At 45.7% G+C, this 13,827-nt stretch overlaps 1 protein-coding gene across 1 annotated transcript in view; it reads right to left on the minus strand.

Annotated features, from left to right (window-relative positions):
- LOC137886916 (cadherin-4-like) overlaps positions 1 to 13,827 on the minus strand; it is a 61,866-nt gene that overhangs the window by 39,997 nt on the left and 8,042 nt on the right. Inside the window, 3 exon segments of the mRNA XM_068729611.1 lie at positions 10,801 to 10,963; positions 11,071 to 11,233; positions 11,333 to 11,463. Coding sequence (XP_068585712.1) covers positions 10,801 to 10,963; positions 11,071 to 11,233; positions 11,333 to 11,463 — 457 coding nt within the window.

Here is a 13,827-nt window from a genome sequence, read left to right on the forward strand (position 1 = left end):
ACACACACACCGACTCCCATTCATCCAGAGTGACCGATAAATATCGATCGGATGTCGGCCCGTGTCGCTGCCTGACCTGATTTTGCGGTGTGCTCCTCTGAGACAAGAGAATCAGCTGGAACATCCCGGCTGCCTGCAGACAGTGGGCTTCATGTTGTGGGTTGAACCACGTTCACGTCAGAAGGAAGCCAGTGAACGACTTCACTCTCAAGCGCGATTTCCTGTCGTCCAATCACAGCTATTTAACCCTCCTCTCACTCGCTTCGGCGTTCTTTATAAACTTTTTCAACCGAATGCGACCGCCTACAAGTTACAAACAGGGCAACCGCTTCGACTGGGAGCACTTCACGACAATGTGTCTGATTTTCAAAGAGATGCCAATATAATTACTTTTACTCCCACATTAATAGTTCCTGACAAGCAGCTACCTTACCTTTCATCTTGCGAGCACCGCCGAATGTGCGCGCGTGTGAGTGTGTGTGTGTGTGTGTGTGTGTGTGTGTGTGTGTGTGTGTGAGTCAAAAAGATATTCCTTGCTAAAAAGATACGAGTTTGGCTTCAAAGTGAATTTACTTATGCAGTTATGTGAGAAGTTTAAATCTGCTTTCCACTCCACTCAAATGAAAGCCGAAACCTCTGCTTATAATGAACAATAAGCTCCAGCTATTAACAGTCGAAGCCGACGGAACAAAAAGGGGAATAATTGGAGCTCGAGTACGTTGCGGTGTGCTCAATTAAGCTATCCTCAGATCTCCGTGTGACTGTCGGAGAGAGAGTGTGTGTGTGTGTGTGAGCAGTCAGAGGGATCTGGTAAGAGGATGTGCAATACACCATATTTCATTTCTTCAAAACCTCTTCGCAGCGCTCTCTCTCTCTCTCTCTCTCTCTCTCTCTCTCTCTCTGGCTCCGCTCAGGAAGGAGCGCTTGATAATGTTGTCACGACCAGAAACACTTTGTGCGAGTCAAGCGTCGCACGGAATATTCTGATGTAGGAAGAAAAAGAAAAAAAAAATCAAACTCATTTGATGTCAGCCAGTTTTATTATTTACCCTAAAATGATGCCCCCCCCCCCCTCATTAGGAGGGCTATTCCTTGATTCCTCGACGCAGTAATTTGGAGTCGTTTCTCAGACCCATGCTGTTAGCCCTCTGCTTTGAAGCCGGGGTATTGATAAGCCTCTCAGTGGGCTGTGATAAGATCCTCTTTCTAGCCCTGATTAGAACGATTCATCCCCGTTAACATACTGTACACATCAGTGTACAGTCCCTTCAATATGTGTATTTAAATGCTCTTCTTCATTCTGGCGTATTTCTTTTAGTTCCTGCTCTCATACTATTTTACATTTATTCTTATTTTTTCCTTCTCTCTTTTGTTTCTGTGCTGCTGTAGCACCATGATTTACCCTATGGGGATAAATAAAGGCTTGTCTTACCTTATTTTTCCAATATCTATTACCATCTAATGGGCACTGTGTCTGCTTCGGGCTTGTCAAATCCGTCTTTCGTTGCACACCACCACGCACAGAACAACATGTCTCTGCGTCTTTGCGCTCCGTTTTGATGCGGATGACTCACAGACGTTTTTTGACCAAACGGAGAGCGTCTCTCTGGCCCAGTCTCTCCGGAGCGTTGCGCAGTACAAATCCGTTTGAACAAGCCTCGGGACAGGAGTTGTTCAAGTCACACAGCGCTTCGTAATCTCACCACCCCCCCCTTCTCCCAGACAACGCTGATGGCTTCGGCTCTGTTCAAATAATATCCAGTTTCTCTGGGAAAGCAAATCTTACGCCATCTCCCCAATTATGTCCTACCGAGACGAGAGCGAGGAGGGGAACTGCTGCTAAACAACGAAGTCAATAAATGACTCGGGACGTCTGAGGTTCTTTGGATTGGGTGTTCTAGCAGTAAGGCCTCATTGGGGATCTTTACTTTTTTTTGGGGGAAAAGGTGACAGCGCGAAGCTCTAGCTTTAAAGTCCCCCCCGTCCCCCCCCTCCATCCCGTCTCTTTGTCTCCGCGGTGACATTAGTTGTTGGAGTGTTCTGCCGAACTGAGAGCCACCGGTAAACAGGACTGTTGTGAACCGGTGGAAGCTTGAAAGCTGCACAGTGGAGTCCAAAGGGAAAGAGGTCGAGCTCTTCCTCCTCTACGCTTTAAAGCAGAGTGTTGTGCACCACAGAATGTGTGATCGTCTAGCGGGTGATACGACGCTCTGCATTTGCAATATTCACTTAGCATTTCCAAAAAATGTGACAGAGAATTATTGGTGTGCAACATGATCTCAGTGGCACCAATTCATGACATTTTGTTCATTTCTTGCCTTTTAAAATGTTACTTTTATAAAGAACATTAGCAAGACAACCGATGCTTATAATATAAATTATTTAAAGGGATAGTTTTCATTATTTATTATCGCGGGGGTTCTTATTTTTTTGTTTATTTTACATTTACTCTTCATGGTTTAATACATATACACACGATTTGCTGATTTAATATTAGTATACTTTTTGTAATCGCAGTGTACGTCGCAGGTTATATAATCAGGAGACGACGATGATGACTCATCATTTCATCATAGAGAAGAACAGATGTATGTTCGCTTCTTTAACTTTCCGCGATGCGAGACCATCTGTGGTTGAAATAATTCATATTCACATCAAATAACAGACTTAGGGGGACAAAGACAGTAGTGTGCTGCTGTCTCCTTTTCTTCTTCTATTGTATCTGAAATTACACACTCAAGTTATTTTACTGGTTATGTCTTTTGTACTCTTACTCAACTTGTACTTCTACTTGAGTACTTTCTTCTTTGGCTTCTCTACCAGAAGATGATAGAGACTGATTATATGTGTTATTCTGATAAATGATGTAATATGCATCCCACGCTTTGGACTCTCCTCCCCTCTCTCCCTGCTGTTCTCCTGGAGTTCTCACCCCCCCTCCCCCTCACCCCACATGATCAACGGCATGATTGACAATCGGCACGTCGCGGCGTCCAGCGTGAGCCCGGCGTTCAATCTCACTCTTGAGGGTTGAGGGGACGTCTGACGCAGAGGCGCTCGGTGACGACGGTTGCCACGGACGCTCTCGCCAACATCCAAAAACAACGGCGACTCTCGACGGTCCACGTTGAAAAGAAAAGTGTCACTTTGATACAAGTCTGCCGTTTTAAAAAGACGTCGGCGGTCGGTGCCTCGTCTTGTAAGAGGGACACCGGCTCTTCAACAAAAATAGAAAAGACGGGAGGAAGACACATGAGAGGACGCATGAGAGGAAAGCAATCGTGGTAGAGTCCTATGCCTGGCTTTTGATTAGCCTCCGTTCCCCTAATTGGGAGTGTGCCCGTTAATGAGGCAGACACATATCCAACGAGTCTCACCAGGCATGTTCACAGGAGACATGAGACACTACTCTCCTCCTCTGTTCTCTCCTCCTCTCTTCCTGTCCACAGATGAAATGGATAAAGCAGATATAACAGGTGCGCTTAGATGGATGTCTCATTACGGGAACCATCCTCTCACTCTCATCTGAGTTTTTCGGGACGGTAATACTCCACAGCGGCATTAATCTAGCTAGCAGGCTAATGATTAAGACTGTCCTTTGAGTTTGCCTGCTCGGATCAGAGACAGAGAAGCGTTCCTGATCTCGACGCCGGTGTCGAGATCAAGGATTAGGAGCACTGATTTATAGATTTACATTCCGGGCTGAGATGGGAATTTGGAGAAGCTGAAGCAATTGTTGCTTTTTTTTTTTTTTTTAAGCTTGCAATTATTACACCAGCAGCAGTCTTAGTGAAGGAAACATGTCCAGACCCATAGTGAGCACCTTATTTAAACCCAGATGGAATGTAAAGGTCTTCATGTATCTGCAGACAGAAGGGAAGTGAAGGGACAGTCAACAGGAGAGACACACACAGAGAACTGTTTCTGAGAATGGTTCACAAATTCTAGATATATCTAGAGGCCTGTTCTCTGATTTCGTTATGAATGATCCTTTTGTTTTTGTGACGATTCGACTGCGAGCTTTGGCAGTCGAGTCCGCCTCTTAAGATCGAATTGTGGAGCTTTTGGACAACGGAGGGGGGTGTGTGTGTGGCCTCTAGCGATGATATGTCAACGATATGTTTAAAGCTGCTGGTGCTCCCTAAGAGCCCCCCCCCCCCAAAAGAAAATCAATGCGTTTAACAGATTTCAAACCAGGTAGTAGGACTCAAAGAAATATGTATTTTTAGATGCTATATACGGGATATCTTTCAAGGAAAATATGACAACACACCAGGAGCTATAGTGCATCGAGTCTCTCTTATAGTGGCAGTGTAGAGGGACCTGCAGGGAATACTCTCAGTGAATGTAAAGATCGTGTAAACCTCAACTGATTTCCTTTTTGCATCCCCTTCCCCTCTCCTCGAGACGTCTCAGCGAGATGATCGGGTGTGAAGACGGCGTTCGGTAATCACGAGCAGCCTCCCGGAGTAACGGCACTCGAGAGAACGACTGCTCTTCAGCAGCAGCAGCAGCAGCAGCAGCATCACCATCGCGAGCTCGCTCGGGTTAACGCGCCGCCTTTTATTTACGACCTCCAGGAAAACAGGGAGATTCTTGTGCCGATGAGGTCAATCACCGTGACATGCCTCCGCCGTACGGTCGGTAAAAAATGAAGAATATATATATATATATATATATATATATATATATATATATATATATATATATGAGCGTGACGCGCCACGCCGTCCAGGTGTGTCAATCAGACAGACACTGATGTAAGTGAGATGTCAGCTCACTCTGCTTGGTATTCATGCAGTCTCTCCTCCAGACAGTATGTTATCCAATTGCTTAACATCACTCAAAAGCCATCAGCGCACACACACACACACACACACACACACACACACACACACACACACACACACACACACACACACACACACACACACATGCTACACCTTCCTTTGGTTGTCTGCGCGATCACGAATACATTCTGGCTAACACTACTTACTTTGAGTGATTTTTTTTTTTTTTTTTTTTTCTCCAGTCGGTGCTGACTGTTGGACCGGCTTTTCTTTAAGCCGAGCTGACTGCTGCGTAGCTCTCCCTTTGCTCCTCCCGGCTAAAGACGGCAATCTGTAATCTTTTGTGCAATCACCTGGGAGAGATTAGAGAGAGAGAAAGAGAGAAATAAAAAGGGGGCAACAACAAAAAAAGCATAAACAAAGCGAGGCGATGCATAAGCTGTGTGTGTGTGGAGGTGTGTGTGTGTGTGTGTGTGTGTGGAGGTGTGCAGAAGCAGTAGGGGCTGATGAGCATTATGGTGTGCTGAGAATAGCCCTCAGAGGAACACCACAAAGCCCCCCCCCCCCTTTCAAACTGACCTGTCTGAGCATTAAACACCATTATTTTTTCAAAGCATTCAGCCAGCGGTGGCAGCCTGTCTCCATGCGTCTGCTCTGCATTGATTCATTTTTTTTTTTCTTTCCTCTCCCTCTTTATTCGTTCAATTCCACAAAGTACAGTGAGTTCCTGTTAAGCCTCTCGGACACAGCGGGAGATCATCGCGGCGGTGGGCAGATGCACACCAGCGTTAGCGTGATGCGTTGTTGTGTAAGGTGGCTGTTTGTGTCCGATTAAAAAAAAAAAAAAAAAAAAAAGAGAGAGAGATATATTATGTTAATTTAAATTCAGCAAGACAAGCACCCAGCGGTGCGTACTAACATGTACTCTTCCAAAGTACAGCATGTTCTGCTCCAGTCATACCAGCGAGACTCAACCAGCAACAATAGGCCAATAGCCGCCCCCCCCCCCCCCCCCTTTACTGACTTCATGACTTCACCTGGTAAGTGCTAGAGTGAGGCTGCAGAGGCTGCAAATATGAATATGAATGGGACAGGACTTTGTGACTTACCACATTTCCATGACAACACCGACACATGTCAAGTGTACGTCAAATGACTCCCGATGGCCGAGTGAACGTGTGAACGATTAAATCCTGATTTTAAATAATCAATTTACCCGTTTTTTTTTTTTTGTCAAGAAATGGTTGATGAATAGACGAGATGTGTAATGCAGCCCATCCTCTGATTTTATGTACCATCTTCCATCCTTAATGTTTCTTTGTCACCAGTGTATCCATATATATATACATATACGCCAGGCTAAACACCCAGGTGCCGGTCCTGCTCACTTACCGGGTTTTCTCTTTTTTTTTTTTACCCTTCCTGGCTTCCCCGATAACTCCCCCCCCCCCCCCCGTTCAACGTTAATTTATTAATTGTGGGTAATTCCCTCAGGCGAAGTCTGCAGAAAGGTGGAGGTGTGCAAAGCGCTCATGAAGGGCTCAAAATGTCTGCAAGAGAGCCTTTTTCGTGCACTTGACGGTTTGACAGCGGGACGAGACCCAAGCCCTCGCGCACTTAGCCAACAAAGTCCACGCGAGTCCATGAGTGAGGACGTCGGTACGCTGGGCCACATGCCGCAAATACTCTAGTTGTGAACTGTACTTAAGGAGAATTATGGGTCTAAATGGGCGGCGGTGTTACCGTAACCTCCGCGCTACAAGGCTGAACGCCGACTCTCAACAGATGTGTATGTAGCCTTCATGTAGTTATGCGCCCTATCATCAACAAGACATCTGCTGTCAGAGAGTCGGCAGCATTTGCAGCAATCAGCGCGCTTCCTTTTCCCACCTCTCTCTGGGCAACCTCGATAAGAGGAAGGAAAAATGCGGTGTCATATTTATTCATGACCGGCTTTTCAATTCGACATTCTTCGGTCGTCCGCTGAGGCTGTGAGCGTTCAGCCCCGCTCTACGAGCAGCCTGCAAGACGGATTCATATGAAATGGCTTTGCTTGTTATTCTCTTTTAAAAACAACAAACCTAAATCATAATCATCATTATTGTTTTGTTTTGTTGCTTTGGTCCCTTGGAGAATACGGCAATAAAATAACATGCCTTTTTTTTTTAATCCACCTGTGTAATTAAGAAGATGTGGATCCCCCTCTGTGGACAGGCAATCATACTGTCATCATAGCAGGAGGAGACGGAGGGACCGAGAAGGAGATGGGGAAATTGAAAAATGCAGAAAACTGGAGAGGATATTAACAGAAAATACAAGGAGGGAATGAAGAAGACGAGTGGGAATTATAAATAAAGCTAATAACAGGAGCGAGCCCGGGGGAATCAATAGAACAGCACATTGGAATGTAAATATATTTAGCGATACTTTTACTTTAATATTTTGGGTAGCCGTTAGCATTGCCTTCTGACCGCGACGACAGTAGCATACATAGCTCAGTGCTGCAGGAGGTTAATATTCATTAAGCAATATGTATTCCTCTGCTTTTCTTATTTTGAAATGCGCGGAAACTCACACGAAATCCCACCATATTGTATTCTATTATTCATTCTTTTCCTTTTTTTTTAATTTAGCAGTGAACCGTGTGGTTACATAACCCCCCCCCCCCAAAAAAAAATGACACTTGAACCGAGATCAGACCACCGGCTGAGGAGGACGCTCCGCTGTGTGTTTGTCTCCTCCCACCTAACTGCTGACGTTCCAGCACAATCTGCCGTCTGAAATGCCCAATTAATGATTCGTCGTTCGCTGGTTACTTACTTGCATTCCAGTTTGGTCTATTCATTACATCCTGGACATTTTTTGCAAAGGGGTTGGAGTGTGTGTGTGTGTGTGTGTGTGTGTGTGTGTAAGAGGGGCTTGAATAATGCAATACGAAACTGCTGCGAAAAAGCACTGCACTCAGAATGATTAGTACAACACGCCGAAACACAACTACTTATTTCCCTCTGTGATTATACGGGGTAAACAACTTAATCTGCATCCGTAGTACAAATTTATTTATTTAAGGAACAAACTGCGAATAATTTATGACAATATCAAGTGAGGCGTTATTGTGAAAACGCACGGCTAATGGGCCTAAAAGTAACGTAACGGCTCGTGTGTGTGTGTGTGTGTGTGTGTGTGTGCGTGTGTGTGTGTGTGTGTGTGTGTGTGTGTGCGTGCCCACGTGTTGTGAAGCTCTGCGCAGCGTTGTCTCTATAGCTCAGTAGTAGACGGACATACTCGCCTCGCCTTCACATGAACACACACACACACACACACACACACACACACACGTCCACGCTGTCCCAAGTCCAAACCAAAGACTGTACGTAAGAAGCGGACGTAGTCATCGTGACGTCACCCATCGGCCCGTGGACCGATGTTTTGAAGTTGGGCGTCGCCGCCTTGAATGACGCCCGTCGCCATCTTGGCTTCTTGCAACCGGTAAACGGAGGTTATTTGGACGGCGGGGGAGTGAAGTAGAGACGGCGTTCACGGCTGTGCTCGAGGCGGCATATACTCCGCTTTATGTTCTGTTTTACTGTAAATGGGACCAGACGTACTAAACGAAGATCACGCTGTATTGAAGAAGACTTGAAGCTAGAGATTGAGACCATAAACTCGTGTTTACAATGTGATAAATCAGGAGAGAAATAGGGTCGTTTTCTCATAGACTTCCATACAACCAGACTTTCAACCGGAGGAGGGGCCTCCTGCTGGCCAGTAGAGAGAAAACACAAGTTTAAGACATTTAGGCATTGGCTTCTCGTGCCTCGCGGTCGCTTTCTGGTCCAAAGCAGTCGGTGGCTGGTGAAGCAGACTCAACGTGATAAAAGCCCGTCTGGTTCTGGACGGAGCTGATGTCTCGTATTTTGACTCATAGTGTCTCCTGCCTTCCTTCTGTTCCTCTGCATATTTGTGAGTCAATCTTTATTTTCTCCACACTGACGTGGAAACGTGACACCATATTTTACTACTCCTCTGTTTGATGAACATGAATCCTTTTTTTTTTTTTTTTTTTTGAGACTGTTTCTTTAAACTCGCCTTTTGTTTTTTTTTTCCTCTAATGGCTTTCTCCTGTAAAGGGTGAGGCGGGGGGAGGGGGAGGGGGGGCCAGTGGGGTGTTAATTGCGACACATGCGGTGTCTCTTTCCATCTCCCCATCAACAGTAAAGCATTCACTTGTGACACAAAAGTCCCGTTCACCTGAAAGCAAGACACACACGCATGTCATTCCTGTTTATGCGCGGTGCTCCCAGTGTGCCTATAATGCATTTAAAACATCTTATTTTGATTTGTGGGAGCTCGACAACAGAGGAAATGTAATTCCAATGCATCATCTGAACACTGTTTGTTCTCCTTGACTCGTCGTTCTCAAAGGGAGCGACGAACGGCGAGCTCAACGGTGAGTCCTGAGTGTTTCAGTTGGCTCCTTTAAGTCATTAGCGGAGATCAGACTCGAGCGGGAGAACACTGTTAATGAGGATTAAGATAAGAGAGCAAATTTGACATTAAAACGAACACGAGGGAGCAACGCAAATCGGCAAGACAAAGGCGTTTTCCGACGCATCTCGCACTCCTTTTGGAGGAACCGTGGAGCGACTTTATTGGTCCTTTTTTTTTTTTAAAAAGCTCTTCCTCTTTTCTGGAGTTTAAATTGAACGCGCAGCCTTTTTCCTGGGCCACAGTTTAATTTCCTGTAACGTAATAAACAGGCAATTTATTACGGCCGGCAGAGCGGCGCTTCCTCGGGAGAGAGCTCCTCGCTGAATGCTGCGGCAGTCTCCTGCTTTCTGCTCATTTCCCAAACAGCCAGTGGAAGAGGCTGCTATCATCACTACACACCGAGGATTCTTTTTAATGCGTGTTTATTTAGCTGCCGACGGTATTAATTCAATGGAAATAAGTAAAACCGCATTCTCGCTTTGCATTGGTAATACCTTGGGTATGATGAGAAAATGGAACAAATGTATTTTTCCTGACAAACTGGGGGAAAAAAAGAGCAATTTTTTTAACTCTGACTTGCTGACTTTCAGCAGGAGCTTCACATCGTATCTTAGGCATGGCATGTGAAACGACCGAGGCATGAATGCAAACAACCCATCAATCAAAAAAGGGGCATGTGTGCTGTACTCTAAAAGCATGCTGTCTAGCTATTTTTAACTACGCCTCAGTGTCTGACATGCACTTCTTGCACTACACAGGCGGCAAGAAGCAATTTAAGTACCTTAAAAAGCTGCATTCTCTCTAGTGTCCACCAGGGGGCGACTCCTCTGGTTGTATAGAAGTCTAGTCTAAAATGACTCTACTTCTCTCTTGATTTATTCCCTCAGTAAACATTGTAAACAGGAGTTTATGGTCTCAATCTCTAGTTTACAGTCTTCTTCAATACAGCATGATGTTCGTTTAGTACATTATGCTCCATTTAGAGTCACACAGACCATAAAGAGGGGATGATTTAGGGGCGGGGCTAGACGGTGATTGACAGTTCCTTTTACCGGAGCCATATGCGGCGTCTCTATACCACGGCGTCACTCCTTCGCAGTCCAAATACACTTCCCTTCACCGGTTGCAAAAAAAACAAGATGGCGACGGCACAAATGCCGAACTCGAGACTTAACAAACCGTAGTCCGCAAACGGATGGGTGACGTCCCGACGACCACGTCTGCTTTTTATATACATTATATGGCGCTACGCAGTAGTAACAAACAGGACTTTTATCCAGGAGGCCGCTGTTCGTGTCATTAGTATCGTTTATCCCGATCCATAATCCAGTACGGATTATCTGTGATCTCCAGAGAAAAGTCTCCCGTTGCTTTCAGTGATCTTTCAGCACAATAGTCCGGTCAAACGTTCTCCTTCTTTCCTGACGTTTGATCTTTCAATTTCGTGTTTGTATTGCCGGCTGGCTGTTTATGGACCGGTGTGCCTGAACACCGTCTTTTACTCTGAACTATGTGGTACACATTGGTCCACACTGGTGCACACTGGTACACATTGGTGCACATTGGTGCACATTGGTACACATTGGTACACATTGGTCCACACTGGTACACATTGGTACACATTGGTCCACACTGGTGCACACTGGTTCACATTGGTGCACATTGGTACACACTGGTACACACTGGTACACATTGGTACACATTGGTACACATTGGTCCACACTGGTGCACACTGGTACACATTGGTGCACATTGGTACACACTGGTACACATTGGTACACACTGGTACACATTGGTCCACACTGGTACACATTGGTAGACATTGGTCCACACTGGTGCACACTGGTACACATTGGTCCACACTGGTGCACACTGGTACACATAGGTGCACATTGGTACACACTGGTACACATTGGTACACACTGGTACACATTGGTCCACACTGGTGCACACTGGTACACATTGGTGCACATTGGTACACACTGGTACACATTGGTACACATTGGTAGACATTGGTCCACACTGGTACACACTGGTACACACTGGTGCACATTGGTACACATTGGTACACATTGGTACACATTGGTCCACACTGGTCCACATTGGTGCACATTGGTACACATTGGTCCACACTGGTACACACTGGTACACACTGGTGCACATTGGTACACATTGGTCCACACTGGTACACATTGGTACACACTGGTACACATTGGTACACACTGGTACACACTGGTACACTTGATCAGGATGGCACTGCCTCCTCCTCATCACGCCGGTAGAGACCCAGGCGTCACGTTGTTTTGTTTGTGCTTGTTTTGACCTTTCGAACATTTGTCAGTGCAGCTGTGCTGTGCTCGGTGTGATTAGACGTAGTCTGCTGTCGCACTTCTGTCCTTATTAACTGAGAGTGGTTTGATGCATATGAATAAACATATTATGTAGCCAGGGTCTTTAAGTGTGCCTATCAACATTAACAAACAAAAATCTTTTAAATTTATATTTTGTGGCATTGCATTTGTGATATTCAGCTACCATCAAGGCCTAACAGCTTGACACGCCGTGTCTGTGGCAGACTCAAAGAACTAAACACAGAATATTAGGAGAACATTTATTGTCAAGGACTGTTGCTTTATCTGGATGTATTCTTCAGTAAAATGACTTCCATCTATGTTGATTTCTTTTGGCTAGATGATTAGGAAAAATTTGTAGTTTTGCTTTCGAAAAACGTTGAATGAAACTTAATGAAATGCGTGTCGACTGAAGGCTTTTTTGGTGTCTTATAAACCCGTGAGGGTTGAGCACGTTATGTTAAATAAAGACATCCATCCACAGTATTCCAGAGTTTGCAGTCTTTAAGACAATGTTGTCGTTTGGTAACATGTTGATGTTTGAGTGGACTTCATCCCTCATCCTACCAAACTGGGATCCCCACAGAACCCAGATGTATATTTTTTGTCGTATCCTGCAGGTGCTTTATTGCTTTATTAGATACAAATAGAATAGATAGAATGTGTGCCATGGGTCCTAATTTGAAAATCAGAGGAGTTTGGCCACAGAAACAGATTTCCTCGTGTGCTCTGTCTATTTTAGTTTTACCTAACATGCAATTAACTGTAACTTTCCTAAAAAAAAAGCAAAAAGGTCTCAGTCCGGTGTGTCTGCAACAACCACTGACATAATGTCTGATTGCATGAATACAACCTACAATTGGGTAACTCCCTGTCTAGACTGTCTTTCAATCAATGCAGCTGTCTGCACCAGCTCTGTGCAGACGCTCGCCTCAGCTCCGTCTCTCTCTCTCTCTCTCTCTCTGTGGTCGCAGTGCAGCAGCTGAGCGGCAGCAATGCAGTCAGCAGTGTGTGTGTGTGTGTGTGTGTGTGTATTGCCGCTAGCTGTTAGCTTATTGCCAAAGACACCGTCCCAAACAATAAAAACTGAGCAAACTGCGTCTCTTGCAGCCCCTGCTGTCCGGGGGCCAATAAGAAGTAGCGAGTGAGCAGTCAGCAGTCAGTCAGCGGTCAGTATAAAACGGGCAATGAAGGTGTTTTCGAGAGAAAGCGTGAGTCACGGCAACCGCAAGAGGTCCGACAGCATGCGGCCACGAATGAGCACCCAGACGTTGGGCAGCTTGATGCAGCAGCAGCGAGATTAGCGGATTAGTCGTGGACAGACAAAGATACGCACACACACACACACACACTCGCAGCCTATCACATAATCTCCTGGCAGAGATTGGTTTGAGAAGAAAAAGGTTTTTTACATTGATGATCCTTGTGTGTTAAATATGTTGGTAGGATGAGGGTCGGGTACCATCGTCACCGCTTGGTATTGTTGTAAATAAAACCGTATTTTAAAACCCGTTTTTTCCAGATGACTTAGTTATCAAGGCTATGAGTGCAACAGTCTTTCTGGAGCTAGTGCTTAGCTTTTTGTGGTGCCTTTCGATATGATCGTCCTCGGCCATTTGTGTCGTGTTCAGTTGCCTAGCAGTGGTCACTCTCCAGTAATCCAGTTCCATCTGTCATTTAGGTAAACGGGGATCTCTCAGCAGACATCCCTCGCTGATGTGTTGTATGGCTGAATGAGTGGGTTTAGAAGAGAGTGGGGGGGGGGGGGGGGGGGGGAGGAGGAGGACTTAGTAAGGCTTAAAAAAAAAAAAGGTTGTTCTGAGGATGGCAATGGACTACAGGCCGTGTTCCTGGTCTTAAATCAAAAACGGTTTATCCCAGTGGGAGCATGAATGCGGTTAGCAGATTTAATGACACGGTCGCTGGCAGAATGTGTGGTATCCATGAAGTGTGCTGAAAAGTGCTCACCATAAGTGTCCAAGGTAAATTGCACAGCGGCGTGGCCGGTGGTTGTCGGGGTATTTTGTAAGCCACAAATGGACGGGGGCAGCCACCCAACTAGCTGACGACCACGATCACGGCGCCCCCCCCCCCCCCCCCCCCCGCCGCTAACGGGGCCCCAGGAGCAACCTGCAAAAAATATAACATATGCACATAATTCAATGTGACATCACAATGGTTAATACAAGGCTAGA

Source organism: Cebidichthys violaceus, unplaced genomic scaffold (genome assembly GCF_023349555.1).
Source record: "Cebidichthys violaceus isolate CVI_PGR_0920_01 unplaced genomic scaffold, fCebVio1.0.p SCAF_47, whole genome shotgun sequence".
NCBI classification, from domain to species: Eukaryota; Metazoa; Chordata; class Actinopteri; order Perciformes; family Stichaeidae; genus Cebidichthys; species Cebidichthys violaceus.